This window comes from Mytilus galloprovincialis, chromosome 9 (assembly GCF_965363235.1).
Source record: "Mytilus galloprovincialis chromosome 9, xbMytGall1.hap1.1, whole genome shotgun sequence".
NCBI lineage: Eukaryota > Metazoa > Mollusca > Bivalvia > Mytilida > Mytilidae > Mytilus > Mytilus galloprovincialis.
The window spans coordinates 26,450,273-26,469,545 of NC_134846.1; the positions used below are offsets into that span (position 1 = coordinate 26,450,273).

Below are 19,273 nucleotides of genomic sequence, written 5' to 3' on the forward strand. Positions count from 1 at the left end.
CAGTGATAATGAACGCCATACTAATTTCCAAATTGTACACAAACTATTAAATCTTCCAAAACCAAAAACAAATTTTTTAAAGAAAACATTTACATATTCAGGTTCTCAAATATGGGACAGTTTACCAAATGAAATAAAAATGAGTAATACACTTGTATCTTTTAATACAAAATGTTACAAAATTTTTCATCAATTGTTCAAATTAATATGCTTTTTCATTATTATTTAAATACAATTGTATACTGTGTATAATATAACTTTATAATACTCTATGTACTTATAAATATGTTATTATTATTTTGAGGACTCTCAGGAAGATTAGTTTTAACTAATGGGATCATCCTCTTGAAATAAATTATTATTTATTTATTTATTTACAAGATTGATCGTTTATATAAATATACAGTGTTAATTTCCATTGTTTAACCCAAGCGTACATTTTAGATAAATAGATTGAATGCAAACTACGGTTCCAAATTTGTGCATTGGGATTAAAAATTCGATATGTATCATTACTTTCTTTTGTTTACAACTCTGTCTTGTATTGTTCTGGTCGTACTTTTTCAAATATTCAATTTCATGACTGTATCATGTGTTTCCATAAGTTTACCATAGTACTATCATATGGTTGGGGTAAAAATTAATGGTAAACCCTAGTTTTTAGTGTTTTAATGTCTACCCTTACCGTTTTAATTTATTGACATAACTGCACGACTCGATTCTCAATTATATGTGGTAAGATAATCGTTGCAAAGAATCCTGCTCAAACTTTAGTGAAAGACGGGTTTAACTTTGCATTGTTGCGAGAGTTTATATTTTTTGTTGAAGGCAATTGTAGTGACCTGCAATAAAAGTACCATTCAATTGAGTTTAGTTATATGTCTTGTGTTTCTGTCCTAGGTTTTCTATATTTTGCATGTGTAGTGCATCATGACATTGTTACGTGTACCATGATGAGCTTTCGTGCAGGACTGCTGTGTGTATTTTTTACATGGAACATTTGGTAAGACTTTGACTTTTTGACTCCTGACCTACATGTATGCACGTTGGGTGTGTCATCTTGTTGCAGTGTGTTCCTTGGTATATTACCTTGACCTCAAAATATAATTTTCAAATGACCTTGCTTCTGAATATGTGACATGTAGATGTATTGTCATAAGATGATGAGTCTATCAGCACGAGAAACTTCATGTGAGCTTAACATTTGCCCTCAATGTAAAACTTGTATGTTTTGTTTGAATTAAATGGAGAATTAACTGTATGATTGACACTCGTACCACATCTTCTTAGATATATTAGAAATATATATATATATATATATTGTTAGTTTTGTGTACCACGATCCCCCTTTATCAAAATCCGCTTTGTGGTTTTTTTAACAAGGATCTCTTGACCAGACTATGACTTTTTGACTCTTGACCTTTGCATATTGGATGTGTCTCTTGGTATGATTACCTTGGCGTCAAGTCAGGAGTCTCTGGTTTTTGTTAGTCTTGTATGTTTTTAATTGTAAGTTTATTTTATGATTTGGAGTTTGAACTGGTACACATTTTGTTAAGGGCCATCTGAAGCCCGACTGGCGCGGCCCCCCCTTAGGAAAAGTTCTGGATCCGCCACTGTCTAGACATATTTACGTAAATAAGGGATGAGTAAAGGAAAAAAACAAAACAAAACGACTGAATTAAATAAAAGGATGTTCGATGTACTGTATACTTCGGTTTGTTTTAAAATATCTATACGATGCTTTATTTTTATCTAGTTTCCTTATCAAAATAATTAAAATGAGAAGATAAATACCTTATAGCTTCCTTTATCGTCGATGCTAAAATGTTTAATGTTATAAAATAATTTTAGCGTCTTTGACCTACTTTACCTTTTTATTCTGAGACTTGCGGTTATGTTCAACGGGAACATTAAAATGATCTAGAATAGAACCCAGATGGAACCAAGAAGTAGGGTTGCCTTAACCAAACAACCCGGATGTTGAACCAGTTACCATGGTATCGAACCAAAGAACCAAGGTTTAGAACCAGAAAACCCAGATGGAACCAAGGTTTAGAACCAGAGTGCCCGTATATAACCTAATTGCATTCGGAATTCTCATGACTTTTTATGCCTTCAATGTATTTTCCAAATCATTTATTTATTTAGTATATTTATATATAATTTATTTATTTAACTCTCCATCCAAATAACAAATTATAAAAGTAAACCATTATAGGGTCAATGTACGGCCTTCAACACGGAGCCTTGGCTCACACCGTACAAAAAGCTATAAAGGGCCCCAAAATTACTTGTTAAAAACCATTCAAACGGGAAAACCAACGGTCTAATTGACCATTATTTGCAAGTGGTTGATCCCTATTGCGTACATTTTCACCAGAGTTTGGTGTAATGTTTGAAGACGAAATGACGGATGCAATTGACTTTATTTGTAGGAAGCCTTTTTCAACGTTTTTCTTAGGGTGGTTGACTTGAACGAACAATTAAATTTCTCAAAAGTGAAGAATCAGTTTCATTGTTTTCATTTGCCATAGCAACATCAATCTCTGTATTTGTCACCAAATCAGTAGTTACAGGCTTTGAAGTAGCAAGTGCATATTTGGTTGGAACATGTTAGTTGCTTGACGTTTTTCTCCTGCGCGTTCATACGTTTTCGGAGTTCTGTTACAGATTGGTTGTTGGACAACGTATTGTTATTAAAACTAAGGACGGAAGTATTGATCTCTTTAAGTTCATTAGACATAATAGACACTTTAGACTTAGGGTACACAATCATGATGCACGACTGTCGCTGATCTTTGTAATTCTGATGATTTCAGAATCAAGTCTAAATTTTTAAACTCTGAAATAGTTTTTCCGACATATCGGTAACAGTCTTTTCCAGATAGGATTTTTCGTCCTTCAATCGTGAGATAGTAGATCTTGATAAATTAAGCTGATTTTGATGGTTAATTAACCTTTCATTCTGCTTGTTTAATTTGCTATTCATCGATCTATTTTATGTTTCAAGTTTGTCTAGTTTTTCGTTTGTTCCCTTCGTAGTTTTTTCATGTGTCAATTTCTCGCATACCAAAATTAGGTATTTCTACAGGAGTAGATGAAACCACGTTTACATCCAGGTATGAATTATTTCTACCAGAAGATTTGCTGCTTAATGATTCTTTCAAGTCATCGCAATATTCTCCGACTGATGCAAGCCTGAGAACAAAACAATCTCGTCCAAGCTTTTGTACCAGATGTTCACCATTTTTATTACTTGAATACGTTTTTTATACGACCGGTCGTATATTGGTATCACGTCGTCTTCGTCGTCAGCGTCGTCCGAAGACGGATGGTTTCCGGATAATAACTTTAGTATTAGTGAACAAAAATCAATAAAATTTTAACACAATGTTTATAACCACAAAAGGCAGATTTTGGGGGTTATAGTCCCATCGGTGTAGGAATTAGGGGCCAAAGGGGGTCAAAATAAGCATTTATCTAGTGTCAAGACAATAAGTTGTGTGTAAGTATTTTAATTGTTCTGAAATTGTACCACAATGTTTAATACCATAAGTAGAAGGTTGGGATATGTTTTAAGGGTTATGGGGCAAACAATGTAGAAATAAAGGGCCAAAAAGGGGCAAAAAAAACAAGCATTTTTGTAGTTTCAAGACAATAAATTGGAGTTAACTTTCTTTGTCCAGAATGGTTGATGAATGACCTAAAACCAATGCTTTATGAAATCTTCTTTGAAAATTGGAGTTATCTTTCTTTGTCCAGAATAATAGTTGAATCAACTTAAATCAATGCTATATACAATATACAATGACAGGTTATGACGTTGAGAGACAGCAAAGATGCTAAAGTGAAAGAAGCCAAAGTAAAGATCAGGACAGGAAGAAAATGGAAAGCAGAGGAATCAGTTAAGGAAGCTGAGACCAGACTAAAGCACAGTGTCATCGTTTGTGTAACAGCAGTTGGTAGACAGGGATTTGGTATGACAACAAAACCAAGGTGGGATACATCAAATGAGAAGGGACGGAGGGAACTGGTGCAACAGGAAATACGACAGATGGAAGAAGAGAGTAGGAATGTTAAGGCAGTAGGAATGAAACAGCAGGGTAGTTGGTTGAATTGGCAAGGAGCTAGAAGCAGGGCATTGACCTGGAGCGAGATTTGGAGTATGGAGGGATACAGATTGAGTTTTCTCCTAAGATCAGTGTATGATGTTTTACCAAGCCCATCAAACCTCTATACCTGGGGGTTGATAGAAGACCCAACATGCACCTTATGCAAAGACAAACCAGCATCCCTACAGCATGTGTTGTCAGCATGTCCAGTCGCACTGAAAGATGGAAGATATACATGGAGGCATGAGAGTGTATTGAAAACAATAGCAGCAAAGTTGGATACCACCAGGAGAAAGAAGAGAAAGATGCAGAAGAACATCACATTTGTAAATTTTGTGAGGGCTGGAGAAAAGAAAGACAACCAGGCAGAAGGTTTAGGGATACTTGGAACAGCATCAGACTGGCAGATGACAGCAGACATACATCAACACATGAGTTTCCCCAGCAGAAATAGCAGCAACATCGCTAAGACCAGATATAGTCATTTGGTCACAGGGAACTAGGCAGGCGGTATTGCTGGAACTATAGTCCCATGGGAAGACAGAATAGAGGAAGCTTATGACAGAAAGATGGCAAAATACCAGCAGCTAGTAGAGGATTGCAAACAGCGGGGATGGAGGACGTGGTGTATGGCAATAGAAGTCGGATGCAAGGGCTTTGCAGGACAGTCAATGTGGCGGGCACTTAGGACCTTGGGAGTGGTAGGAGCAGAGAGGAAGAAACTGATTACAGAAGTGTGTAGAGTAGCAGAAGTGGCATCACAGTGGATTTGGAGGAAAAGAGACGAAGTGTGGAAAAGTGCAAAGTGATAGAACAATGAACAGTTATTGTGTAAATAATGGACAGATATAGATATACAGAACAGCATTCAGTTACAGAAGAACAGCAATGACATCAGCTGAGACATCGGAGCCGTGTAGGCCATTCGGTTCCAGGTTCAGATTGATCACCTGAGCCGGCGCACCTCTGGAGGTTGTTGTGGAATAGCGCCGAAACAGCCAAGGAAGGAGGACTCCACCTGATGATGGAATTGGATCAGCATTCCTTTGATGTTTACAAGGTAATCAACTTCTGAAAACCCAGTGACCACCAGGAAAGTCTGGTTGACGACTGTGAAGAGAACAGTGGCAACCTGGAGAGACAGGAGGCAGCCAGGAGAGACTGGTAACCGGGGCATTAGGCTTGCCAAGTCAAAGTGCATCTCCTGTGAAGGGGAACCCATTTTACACGCTATGGAACGATATATACTAAGACACCCTCGGGGCTGTGCGAGAGCGAGGGAGGATGAACAGCCCATAGGACAGGATCAGGAAACGACTATGGAACCGACAAGGACAACGAACCAGAACAATGGATGTAAATGTTTTTGTGGTAAAGTCTGTAAGAATTCTAGAGGTTTGAAGATCCATCAAAGTAGAATGAAATGTGTGCAACCCCATTCTGGCAATCAACGCACAGAGAGATCTGGTCAGACGGAGGAGGAGACCATCCAGGAAGCAAACCACAGTGATGATAGCCTCCCTGTGACCCAGGGTGAGGATGAGCACGAGGAACAGCCTACAGAGGTAGAACAACTTGACGAGGCAGAAGAGATAGAGAGGATAGAACCAACAGTCCATAGAGAAGACGGGATAGAAACAACAGTCCGTAGAGAAGACAGGATAGAACCAACAACTCAGAGAGAAGAGAATGAGCCATGCAAAGAGAATATCAAATGGCCAACGAATGCAGACAAAGCAGCTTGGAAAGCTCTTGACGAAGATTTGGAAAACATCTTAGAGGCAACATTAGCAGGCAGGGTAGACAGAAAGATAACAGCAATGACGTCCATTATTTACAGCGTAGGAAAGGACAGATTTGGGGTGATACCACAAGGGAAACAATCAACAAAACAAGGCCATAGTAACCGGAGACAGAAGAAGATCAAGGAATTGAGAGGAGACTTGAGAAGGTTAAAGAAGAGGTACAAAGTCGCCAAAGAGAATGAAAGGTTACCATTACAGCAGTTAAGAAAGGAAACTAGGGAGAAACTTAAGACACTTACAAGAGCAGAAACTCATAGAAGAGATAGAAAGAAAAAGGCAAAGGAGAGAGCAACATTTACAGCAAACCCATTTCAGTATATGAAGCGATTATTTGGAGCGAGAGGATCTGGTAAACTGGAAAACTCGAGGGAAGAAGTGGAAGAACATCTCAGTAAGACCCACAGTGATGAGAGACGAGGAGAAGACCTGGAAGAATGTGAGAAATTGTTAACACCAGAGGAGCCAAAAGAACAGTTTGATGAATCAAGAAGTGCAGGACGTAGTGAGAAAGGCAAGAGCAGGGTCAGCACCAGGACCAAATGGTATTTCATATAGGGTATATAAGAACTGTCCCAGACTGATCAGAAGGTTGTGGAAGCTATTAAAAGTAATTTGGAGAAGGAGAAAGATGACAGAGTCATGGTACAAGGCAGAAGGATGTTTTATACCAAAAGAAGAGAACTCCAGGAAAGTTGAACAGTTTAGAACCATCTCCCTATTGAACATTGAGGGGAAGATATTCCTGGCAGTTTTAGCAAGGAGAACGACGAGGTACCTGCTTGGCAACGAATATATAGACATCGCAGTCCAGAAAGGAGGCATGCCTGAAGTATCTGGTTGCATCGAACACACCAGCGTTATTACACAGATTTTAAGAGAAGCAAAGGAGAAGAAAAGTGACTTAGCAGTGTTTTGGCTAGATCTGGCTAATGCTTATGGGTCCATACCTCACAAACTAGTAGACCTGACATTGGAGAGGTATCATGTTCCACCAACTATCAGAACTATGCTGCGAGAGTATTTTGACAAGATTGAAATGAGGTTCACAGCTGGAGACTTCACCACAGCTTGGCAGAGACTTGAAGTTGGAATACTAACGGGGTGTACAATATCAGTAGTCCTGTTTGCAGCAGCAATGAACTTAATTGTAAAATCAGTAGAAAAACCAAGTAGAGGACCATTATTGTCATCAGGGGTCAGGCAACCACCAGTAAGAGCTTTTATGGATGATATGACAGTGACAGCAAAAACAGTCATAGAGGGAAGATGGACTTTAGAGGAATTGGAAAGGATGATTAAGTGGGCCAGAATGAAGTTCAAACCAAGTAAATCTAGAAGTTTGATAGTGAGGAAAGGCAAAGTGCAAGATGAGACATTTGAGTTAGCAGGGGAAAAGATACCAACAGTTGGAGAGAAACCAGTGAAATGCCTAGGTAAAAAGTTTGATGCAACACTAGCAGATATGGTAAACATGGGTGAAGTTCAAGTGCAATTGGTAGAATGGCTGACGAAGATAGACAAAAGTGGGCTCCCAGGAAGATATAAGGCCTGTATATATCAACATGGGGTCTTACCAAGGATACTGTGGCCATTACTAGTTTACGAGTTCCCATTGTTCAAAGTGGAGGCCTTAGAGAGAAAGATCAGTTCATGCCTAAGAAGATGGTTGGGTGTGCCAAGAAGTTTCAGCAGCATTGGATTGTACAGCACAGGAACAAAGCTACAATTACCAATGAAGGCATTGACAGAAGAGTATAAAGTTACAAAGACAAGACAGGTTATGACGTTGAGAGACAGCAAGATGCTAAAGTGAGAGGAGCCAAAGTAAAGATCAGGACAGGAAGAAAATGGAAAGCAGAGGAAGCAGTTAAGGAAGCTGAGACCAGACTAAAGCACAGTGTCATCGTTGGTGTAACAGCAGTTGGTAGACAGGGATTTGGTATGACAACAAAACCAAGGTGGGATACATCAAATGAGAAGGAACGGAGGGAACTGGTGCAACAGGAAATACGACAGATGGAAGAAGAGAGTAGGAATGTTAAGGCAGTAGGAATGAAACAGCAGGGTAGTTGGTTGAATTGGCAAGGAGCTAGAAGCAGGGCTTTGACCTGGAGCGAGATTTGGAGTATGGAGGGATACAGATTGAGTTTTCTCCTAAGATCAGTGTATGATGTTTTACCAAGCCCATCAAACCTCTATACCTGGGGGTTGATAGAAGACCCAACATGCACCTTATGCAAAGACAAACCAGCATCCCTACAGCATGTGTTGTCAGCATGTCCAGTCGCACTGAAAGATGGAAGAGATGCAGAAGAACATCACATTTGTAAATTTTGTGAGGGCTGGAGAAAAGAAAGACAACCAGGCAGAAGGTTTAGGGATACTTGGAACAGCATCAGACTGGCAGATGACAGCAAACATACATCAACGCATGAGTTTCCCAGCAGAAATAGCAGCAACATCGCTAAGACCAGATATAGTCATTTGGTCACAGGGAACTAGGCAGGCGGTATTGCTGGAACTAACAGTCCCATGGGAAGACAGAATAGAGGAAGCTTATGAAAGAAAGATGGCAAAATACCAGCAGCTAGTAGAGGATTGCAAACAGCGGGGATGGAGGACGTGGTGTATGGCAATAGAAGTCGGATGCAGGGGCTTTGCAGGACAGTCAATGTGGCGGGCACTTAGGACCTTGGGAGTGGTAGGAGCAGAGAGGAAGAAACTGATTACAGAAGTGTGTAGAGTAGCAGAAGTGGCATCACAGTGGATTTGGAGGAAAAGAGACGAAGTGTGGAAAAGTGCAAAGTGATAGAACAATGAACAGTTATTGTGTAAATAATGGACAGATATAGATATACAGAACAGCATTCAGTTACAGAAGAACAGCAATGACATCAGCTGAGACATCGGAGCCGTGTAGGCCATCCGGTTCCAGGTTCAGATTGATCACCTGAGCCGGCTCACCTCTGGAGGTTGTTGTGGAATAGCGCCGAAACAGCCAAGGAAGGAGGACTCCACCTGATGATGGAATTGGATCAGCATTCCTTTGATGTTTACAAGGTAATCAATGCAATATTCACTTTTACTACCAACTGATAAATTAAAGCAATCTTTACCATTCAGTGATTACAAGCACTTTGATTACCATTCTACGGTTATGCTCCTTTACAAGAGGAAAAATTGAAAAAATTTTCCGTTTCTGTTCTCTTAACTTAAGTTTGTCTCAACTAAATTTAATGAAATGAGTATATAATGCTTATTACCTCTAAACTCAGTTTAAGTTCAATTTTTGGCAGCTTCACTTTTACAGTTCTCGAGTTATGTCCCTTAATAACGTTATATGCTAGCGGGGCATCATCTGTGTCCCTTTGAACACATTCCCCATTTATTTTTTTAGAAGTTACTATTAATTAATATTAATTTTAAACATGACTGTATGACAATTTATATTTTAATACTTTATGATGTATTTAAATGAGTAGTTATTGTTGCAAACTCCAATTAAGATCATTTTTGGAATAAGGGAAAGGGGAGGTGATAAAATGGGGGTGGGTCAATTTTTCTCATTTCAGATTTCAGAAATTAAAAAGAAAATTTCTTCAAATATTTTTTTTTGAGAGGATTAATATTCAACAGCATAGTGAATTACTCAAAAGCAACAACAAAAATTAAGTTCATTCATTCTGTGTCAGAAACCTATGCTGTGTCAACTATTTAATCACAATCCAAATTCAGAGCTGTATCCAGCTTGAATGTTGAGTCCATACTTGCCCCAACCGATCAGGGTTCGACCTCTGTGGTCGTATAAAGCTGCGTCCTGCGGAGCATCTGGTTTAAGACTGCAGAAGCAAAGGCAAAGTCTGCTCTACCTTTTGCTTTTATAAAATATTGCATTCTCAATTGTTCTAATAAATCGGGGTTATTGTTGCAAATATTGCAGAAACATGAGATAAAGTAGTCTCTTGGTATATTACTGCATTCATTTTCGATGCGTTGGGAAATTGTTTTGTTTTCATTAGGCAATTGTTCACTAATTGTTCAGATTAAGGCCGTACGGTGACCTATAGTTGTTAATTTCTGTGTTATTTTTGTCTCTTGTGAAGAGTTGTCTCATTGGAAATCATACCACATCTTTTTTTTTTTAAATATTAAGAAAATGATTTGCTATCATTGAAGAGTCGCTGTCCAAACCGTGTGTATTTCACTTTCATTGTTAATGCAATAAGACTTCTGAGCTAATTGTAATAAACAAGGTATTAACTCGGTATACAACTTGTGGTAACACGCTCCATTTGTTCATAGTGTGTGGAGAAAATTATCATTTTTGGAAAGATTAGAACTTGTTCTAAATCTTTACTTAGGCACCAGCCTCCCTAACAACAGGACAGGTTAGCTACTGTTACTAAATGTATTCACACTGAAATATAGTTCCCTATGGTTCTCATGTATGTGCACATAATACACATGTTAACTGAAAAAAAACCTGGGTATATTATTGGAGCAGTTCATTCAAGAATGTATGTCATTAAGGTGTGTTGATGTGCAGGCTTTTTAAAAAATCATTTTGATTAGGTAACTGGGAATTGATTCAACTAGTATGATTGACAACTGTCATTATCACTAAACAATCAAAGACAAGGTGGACCTTTAATTACAATGCCCCACCTCCTAAACTGCCAATCAAAGTGACCACATTACCTATCAACCTCAGTCTTACATAATTAACTAGACCACTCAATATACATATAATTCTTAATACACAAGCATTTGACCTCATAATTGAATACACAAATGTGTATATTAGATGTTTGATATTTATAAGGATGATAGATTTATTTATTGCCTATTACTTTTGATCTACATTACATACAGTGATTCTGTAAGGCCTAAATTAAAATATTGTTTGTTTGCCCTTTTCCGACCCTATGTTTTGAAACAGGGTAGGTAGGTAGGTAAAATATTTTATTTTTTCCCCCAAAAAAATAACTTGGCTCGGTATATTATTTTTCATGGGTAGGCAGGTAGGTAAAATATTTTATTTTATAGAAACAAAATCTGCATAATGTCATTTTTTTGTCCGTTTGTTTTTGCAAATAAGTTTTCCGCTGGGACTATTAGTTTTGAAAAAAATATATATAAGAGATCACTTTGTACTGGTAAGATAATGTTCGGGCAGACATAAATTACTAGTAGAAAAAGTCCCTAGAGTGTTACAAATTTCGTGTGTGCCTTTTTTTCCAATAAAAATGCTATAAGACTTAAAACTCAATTGTCACGTATTTTGCATCACATTTATAAATGATCTGTATGGAAAACTTGGCGATTTTACTGCCAGATATTCTCCACTTTACAGGGTTTTGTCACTTTTGGTTCATGTCAGATATTAGTCCAAATAATTATGACGTCTGGCAAGGCTATTTTAATTTTTTTCTGGGACGCCTTCCTAGTCGTAGGAAGGCGTCCCAGAAAGAAAAAAAATAGCCTTGCCAGACGTCATAATTATTTGGACTAGGAAGGCGTCCCAGAAAAAAAATAAAATAGCCTTGCCAGACGTCATAATTATTTGGACTAGTCAGATATAAATAATTTAGCAGCATCGTTAACATAATCATTCTGATATGCGGATCACAAAAGGCCATCCCTACATAGAATACAACGTCCGTTTACAAATTAGTTTGTACACACGTAAATACTTTTGTATCAAACGAACTTTTTTGTAAATGAACCCTGCTCTTTAAGTTTAAAGGTACAGAGTAACGTACTTCATATCATGATTTCTGAAAGCGTTCAACATCGATTTCAAACAAATGCTTTGAAACTTCAAATGCAAGTGTTCATGTCAAACGCTCAGGTGATACCAAACGGACTGGACTTTATACGTAAAGATAAAACCCGAGGATTCCGGTAAAAAAGTTTTGAGCGGGAAATACAAATATAAGATTTTTGGTAGAAACGAAAATAAAATAAAATCTTGCTGGTAAATACAAATAAAAGATTTTCAGGCGGAACGAATTGATAGGGTCGGTCGGTAAAGGGCAAACAAACAATATTTTAATTTAAGCCTAAATTATATCTGAAAGATAAATGATTAATGGATTAACAAGATCTTAAAAAAAATGAAATATGAATATAAATATGAATAAATAAAAGGTATTCAAGTAAGGCCTATAATTTACTTGATAAATTTCCAATAATCATCTGTAATTAATCAACAATTAGATTAATTTTAGTACACTTTTTTTCATCAGGAATTAACTTGAAACAGTTTAAAAATTTTAAAACTTTTAATTATAACAGACCATTGTTTATTAGTTTATTTCCCATCAATCATTATGTCTATTTTAGTCATTTGAATTTTTATTAGAAGTGAATATATATTTTTGCAATCAAGAAAGAATCCACATTTCAATAAGATAAGTTTTTTAATTGGTTTACCTTGAAAAAGTACATTTTTAATGCCCTGTGTTGAAAAATACTTTAAAAATTGATCAAAAGGCACTCTAAAACTCTAAATCTCCAATGCCATATAACCTCTGTTTCAACTTACAAAATGCCCCAAAACAACATTTTTCAATTTTATTTGTTGACACTTTAAAGTTTTAAGCTGTTAGTCCAGATTTTTGTCTTACAAGGATAGTTGGTAACATTTACTAGAAGAATTTTTGCATTTTTTTGTTTTTTTGAAACATGTTCAGAACTGGCAACATAATTTTGATAAGATATAAACTACAGTTTAAATAAAATTGTGCAAATTAAGAGACCCATATTATTTAATTTGAGCTCATTTTATCCTCATACTGGAAAAGCAAATTTCCTTCTAAAGACCTGCTGTAAATGCAATTTTCAGCAATAGTGCTTTATTAATGTTCATTTTCCCCCACCATACCTTAATATGAAATAATTCAAACTACTCTTCTAATCTTTCCATGAGTGATTTCCATCACTTTGATTAACTGTCTTATGAGGTGGATATTTGTCGAAATGATTGGGTATAAAATTTTCTTGTTCTAGTGATTGGTTTAGGGACTAGGATGGAATTGCAAATTCCAATCATGAGTCCATGGATGACTTTGTAGAACATTATCAGTCTGTTTTTTAGGCGGCGCTCAGTAAGTGAGGGTCATTGACGATTAAGTTGAACATGAGTGTAACACTACTGACACCCCCTTTTTCTCACTACAGGTGTTGTGGTAAATGTTACATACATAACGGGCCGCACGCCTCTATACCATGTGTAGTTTAATTTTGTATTATGTTGTGTGTGGATCCCATAAACTACAGGCGTATTCAACTGTTGGTCTAAACTCTTACTATGTATTGGCTGGGACTATTATGAGGGTGAGGACAGGGGGTACCCTTCTCCCTTCTCCCACCCCTCTTCTCCTTTCTCCTACCCCCATTCTCCTTTCTCCCATTAGAATAAAACATCTCCTTTTGAGATATTTTTTCTTGAAATATTAGAAATTTTTTTAAAAGGAGAGATATTTTATTTTTTCTCCTTTCTCCAACTTTTTCTCCTTTCTCCCAGCCTTCCTCTCCTTTCTCCTACCCCCTTTCTTCTTTCTCCCACCCCCTTTCTCCTTTCTCCTACCCCCTTTCTCCCTGTCTCCCTTGAGGGGGGTTAGGAGGGGTCCTGATCCCGAAATCCCGGGCTTAAAAACACGATATCCCGAAATCCCGGGCTAAAAAACACGAAATCCCGAGGTCCCGAAATTCGAAAAATAGAATTCCCGGATCCCGAAAGGGTCAATCCCGAAATCCCGAGCTTAAAAAAACCCGATCCCGGAGTCCCGATAAAGGTCCTATCCCCCCTCTCCCTTACCCCTGTCCTCCCCCTCTATTATACTTATGTAATATAGTCCCAGGTATTGGTATGCACGAGATTTGATATTGGCGTTGAGATACTTTTGTATATTTATTTGGCTAATACAGATGGCTAATATATTCGCTATTGTCATGTGTGAGGCTCTCCTGCAGGTATGTATAAGTATACATACATTTATTATTTATAACTAAACTTAAAGCAGAAATCACAAAGCCGGTAAGTAATTTCTGCATAGTAGTACATTTATCTAGATACTAGAAGGGGCCGTTTCCCGATTAAAGAAAATGACCAGCCCTACGAGTTTTGATACGAAATATTTTTTGGACGAATGAGGAAACACATGCAAATTCTACTTTTCTGCAACCAATAATGTTCGAGAGCATATATATATATATATAAAAAAAAGGTACGAATTAGTTAGGTACGAGTTGGAAAAAATCATAAGGTACGAGTTGACACTGATTTTTGCGAACCTGTGATAAGTCAAACGTTTTGAGAACCATTACAATTGTCCTTGAAGTCGGACGAAATGGCATCTAAGAGAATATCAAAAACGGCGATAGATTGGAAGAATCTTGCCACAAAATTGGGCGAAGGTGGCAAGTCTCAATACAGACACATAAAAGGGACAATAGACGGCTGTTTATCAAGGTTTTCAATATTTAAATAGTGACTTTTTGTTTTTGTTAAACTGATGCTTTGACTTTGGCTTTGGTCATTTGATTTATCTGTGATAATTTTTTTATTTTTAATAATTTTTGTTGTTTTTATGTGTCAACTTTTGGTGTGATCTGGAATTCGTTTCTTAGAAGGACCTCGTTGGATAAGTTTCAACTTTTGTATGTCATCCTAGACTAGAGTCAGTAGACTGAGTGACAGGATACACCTACACTGGGGTAAAGCTGATGACCGTAACTGCATTCACGGTCATCCCAAGATGTCGGATGAAAAATTAGGTCAGTTTCTGTATTGTCTGTTAAAGTGTTTCTATATCATTTTCTTTACAAATCATACATTGAAATGATGTAAATGTATAAAAGAATCACTCGAAATCACTAATTACTTCTGAGAAATGTGCATGAAACGGGAAATTCGATTTGAAAAAATCGCCAAGATGACTGTTAATCACAATCGAGATGACCGTAACAGAATCAGCGATTCATAACAAGGCTGACCGTAACTGCTTTTAAGATGACCGTAATTTGTAAATGATGACCGTAACTTTTAAAGGATGACCCTCAATTCTAAGAAATATCCATATTTATGTAACTATCTTTTTGTATCAAATGATTAATCGTGTTGGTATACACATATTAATATGAAAGTTTTATCCTATAGGTAGAAGAAAATAAGACGTGCTTCAAATGCAAAGATTACCATATGTATCTTTTTTTACAGTAGAGGGTTCAATTTTTAAAATGAATTTGCCAAAAGACATGCGGTGCACAGCATTCAACTGCTCGACAAAAGATTTTTTTTTGTTTCTGGGATTCCTTTTAATGACATATAATAAATACACATTTTTAAAAATGCCAAAAAATTGCATGTACACCCATTGATATTATATCGTCTTTCATTTTGTCGTGCAAATAAAATAACAGAAATATTTCGAAAATATCATTCGAATAAACTAGTGAAGTAGATCCTTAAAATAGTATTGTACGAAAAGCGTATCACAAGGCGGAACGTTGTCAATTTGTATATATACAGAAATGTTATTCATACAGTCAGGATTCTACTTCTTCAAAATTATCTCCCCATTACGCCAGTTCATGCTCACAGTCGTAGAAATGGAAGCCATTGTAGGGATGACGCTCTGCCAATTTTGCTCTTGAAAACTGATAAATTTATCCACATAGCACCATTACGATCGATCGTTATATGTCAGTTATATTTTAAAATACAAATGTATCTACTAGCTTATGAGCATTAGTTAATGATCTTGTCTGAATTGATTCAACTTATAAATATTGTCTGTTTGGATGTCAGATGGAATTTTTGAAAATTCTTAAGCATTTAAAAAAATTCTAATTAAATATTTCGTGGAAGGGCAGACTAAACATTTTCAGTGGTTGAAGATTATAAACCCTAGTTATCACACACACATTTTCATCATCCAAATTAAAAGGCTGTCGTCAAGTACTTTTAGAAAAAATAGCTATTCGAACACACCTACCGGTACTCTGTTTTTGTGATCCATTAGATAGGTATCTCAATTGACCCATATATTTCATCTTTTCGTACTGTCATTTTTTTACGTTATAAAGTCAACCTGTAGCTTTGATATATAATAATGATAGAATCTGAAGCGAGATGCTATATAAAATACTCTTGCTTTGTACTTTTTAAAGACAAAATATACACCCCAAACATGCCCTAACATAAAAAGGTGCACTCGATTTTTCTCTTTTCGATACAATCGTTACCTGTTTTGGGGAATTTTTTCTTGATTCACATAATGGAAGGGCAGACACGAAAAATTTCTGAACTAAAAGATTGATATGTTCTCCGTCCGTGATAAAAAGAAATCGGAGGTTATGCATTTTCTACATCCAACTTATAGATACTATATATAAAAAATTCGTAAGGGTTCCATGGAACCCGGTGTCTCGCCTACTTTTTCTGTTAATCACAGACTCAACAAAAATGAGGAAAAACATCAATAAAAATTTCCCTCACGATACTGTCTTTTGATTGAAAGAAGCTTCCAAGTTTGGTAAAAAAATCCAGGATAGTTTATGAATCTAATAAATGTTTTATAAACTTTAACTGCAGACTGTATGTAATGTTAACTGGAAGAAAAACTAAGTCCATTTATAAGTAAAATACGGAAAAAGTGAATTTTTTTTTTACAAAATTTACTTCTGAATAATATCTTATGATCAGAAATAACTTTTTGTCTAAGTTTGGTAGAAATCTAGGATAGTTTAAGAACATTATAAAAATTTTAAAAACTTAAACCAAAGAGTGAATGTTTTGTTTCTGGCAAAAAAACTAAGTCCATTTATAAGTAAAATACGGAAAAGTGAAAATTTATTTTTACAAAATTTTCTTCTTGATACTATCTTATGATCATAAACAAGCTTCTGTCCAAGTTTGGTAGAAATCCAGGATAGTTTAAGAACATTATAAAAATTTTAAAAACTTAAACCACAGAGTGAATGTTTTGTTTCTGGCAAAAAAACTAAGTCCATTTATAAGTAAAATACGGAAAAGTGAAAATTTATTTTTACAAAATTTTCTTCTTGATACTATCTTATGATCATAAACAAGCTTCTGTCCAAGTTTGGTAGAAATCCAGGATAGTTTAAGAACATTATAAAAATTTTAAAAACTTAAACCACAGAGTGAATGTTTTGTTTCTGGCAAAAAAACTAAGTCCATTAATAAGTAAAATACGGAAAAGTGAAAATTTATTTTTACAAAATTTTCTTCTTGATACTATTTTATGATCATAAACAAGCTTCTGTCCAAGTTTGGTAGAAATCCAGGATAGTTTAAGAACATTATAAAAATTTTAAAAACTTAAACCACAGAGTGAATGTTTTGTTTCTGGCAAAAAAACTAAGTCCATTTATAAGTAAAATACGGAAAAGTGAAAATTTATTTTTACAAAATTTTCTTCTTGATACTATCTTATGATCATAAACAAGCTTCTGTCCAAGTTTGGTACAAATCAAGGATAGTTTATGAAAGTTATTAAAATTTTAAAAACTTTAACCACAGAGTGAATGTAATGTTTCCTTGCAGAAAAACTAAGTCCATTTATAAGTAAAATACGGAAAAGTGGAAATTTATTTTCACAACATTTTCTTCTTGATACTATCTTATGATCATAAACAAGCTTCTGTCCTAGTTTGGTACATATCAAGGATAGTTTATGAAAGTTATTAAAATTTTAAAAACTTTAACCACAGAGTGAATGTAATGTTTCCTTGCAGAAAAACTAAGTCCATTTATAAGTAAAATACGGAAAAAATGGAATTTTATTTTTACAAAATTTACTTCTGGATACTTTCTTATGATCATAAACAAGCTTCTGTCCAAGTTTGGTGGAAATTCAGTATAGTTTAAGAAAGTTATTAAAATTTCAAAAACTTTAACCACAGGGTGAATATTTGTGGACGCCGCCGACGACGACGACGCCGAGGATGACGGAATGTAGGATCGCTTAGTCTCGCTTTTTCGACTAAAGTCGAAGGCTCGACAAAAAGAAGATGTGGTATTATTGCCAATAAGGCCAGGATTTTTTAATTTGTTGGTTTACGGATCCGCCGACCCGATTTTGCTGATTTCCAGAATAAAAATAAAATTGACTTTTCATGCTTTTTTTATTCCCGCCGACCCTAACAAATGCATTATCCCTGAAAAATAATTAAAATGTCCTTTTTTTATGAAAGGAAATGCATAAATCACTTAATACAGAAGTGATGACACTTTCTGTTGTGAAAAAATGAAACTTTCAGTTTACGTTTCTAAAAATAGACAAATCAATTATTAATGACCTTGAAATATTGTTTGCGCAAATAATTTTGCGGAACGAAATCTGTGTTTAAAACTAGTTCGTTTCCTTTATTTGTCACCAGTCCGTAAGATGCCTGTTCTCATAGAAATAGACTTGTCCAAATGTGGACAGGTGGAAGTTCAAGACACCGAGTAAAAGGTTCTGAATTTTAACAAATCATTTGAAATTTTCTTGTTTTCATAGATAATAAAAAAATATGTTCCATTTGGATAAAAAAAAAACGGGAATGCATGACAACTATTATTTAACCCGATATTCTCGTTTTTCCAGTGGACGAGTCTAAATTACGTTTTTGACATGCGTGTTGAAACTTATTTTCGTACGATGTTTTTACATTTTTATCTTTATCAGTTTTCGTGCTAATTACTATTCACCAAGTTTTAATTAAGAGCTACCGACATGAATCTCTTTTTCTTGTTTGTGAAATGACGATTTAATTTCGTCTATGTCCATGCACCCCTTTTTTACGGGAAATTATTATACAATGTCATGCGATGTTTATTACAGCTGAGAAATACTATTTCATCGAACTAAAATTTAAGAATGATGACAAAATAGTATGACAAACATATTATTAGAAAGGTGAAATATATATATATTTATTTTGCATATCAGTTTTATGTCTTGAAAGATCTTTTTTTTCCTTTTTTTTTCCGACCGACCGACCCGACTTTTTCATGGAGAAAATCCGTAAACCAACAAATTAAAAAACCGTGGCCTAAGACAGCTATCCAGAAAAGACCAAAATGACACAAACATTAACAACTATAGGTAACCGTAAGGCCTTCAACAATGAGCAAAGCCCATACCGCATAGTCAGCTATAAAAGGCCCCGATTTTGTTTTGCATTACTATGTAATAGATACATTGAAAACTTATGCAAATGGTGTTTTTAAAATAAGAAAATTGTCGTTTTATTTTTAAAATTTTGTTACTATATCAAACATTACAGTTAACTTTTATCGCTTTCTCGATAAACACAGACCTTCGATTCTTTTGTTCT

At 35.7% G+C, this 19,273-nt stretch overlaps 3 protein-coding genes across 3 annotated transcripts in view; all 3 read left to right on the top strand.

The window, feature by feature from the left end:
* Window positions 1-3,820: 3,820 nt before the first annotated feature.
* Window positions 3,821-4,618, top strand: LOC143046521 (uncharacterized). Its single transcript, XM_076219676.1, has one exon. The coding sequence runs from the start codon at window positions 3,821-3,823 to the stop codon at window positions 4,616-4,618; it is 798 nt and encodes a 265-aa protein (XP_076075791.1).
* Window positions 4,619-5,533: 915 nt separating this feature from the next.
* On the top strand, window positions 5,534-8,729 carry LOC143046522 (uncharacterized). Its single transcript, XM_076219677.1, has 4 exons — window positions 5,534-6,431; window positions 7,078-7,470; window positions 7,689-8,085; window positions 8,261-8,729. Exons 1-4 carry the CDS (start codon window positions 5,534-5,536, stop codon window positions 8,727-8,729), a joined length of 2,157 nt encoding a protein of 718 aa, XP_076075792.1.
* A 5,464-nt stretch (window positions 8,730-14,193) lies between these two features.
* The window catches only part of LOC143044713 (ATP synthase subunit d, mitochondrial-like), a 43,181-nt gene continuing 38,101 nt past the window's right edge, over window positions 14,194-19,273 (top strand). Inside the window, exon 1 of the mRNA XM_076216798.1 lies at window positions 14,194-14,396. Within this exon, the coding sequence (XP_076072913.1) occupies window positions 14,275-14,396 (122 nt within the window). The 5' untranslated portion in view covers window positions 14,194-14,274. The remainder of the gene's footprint in view (window positions 14,397-19,273) is intronic.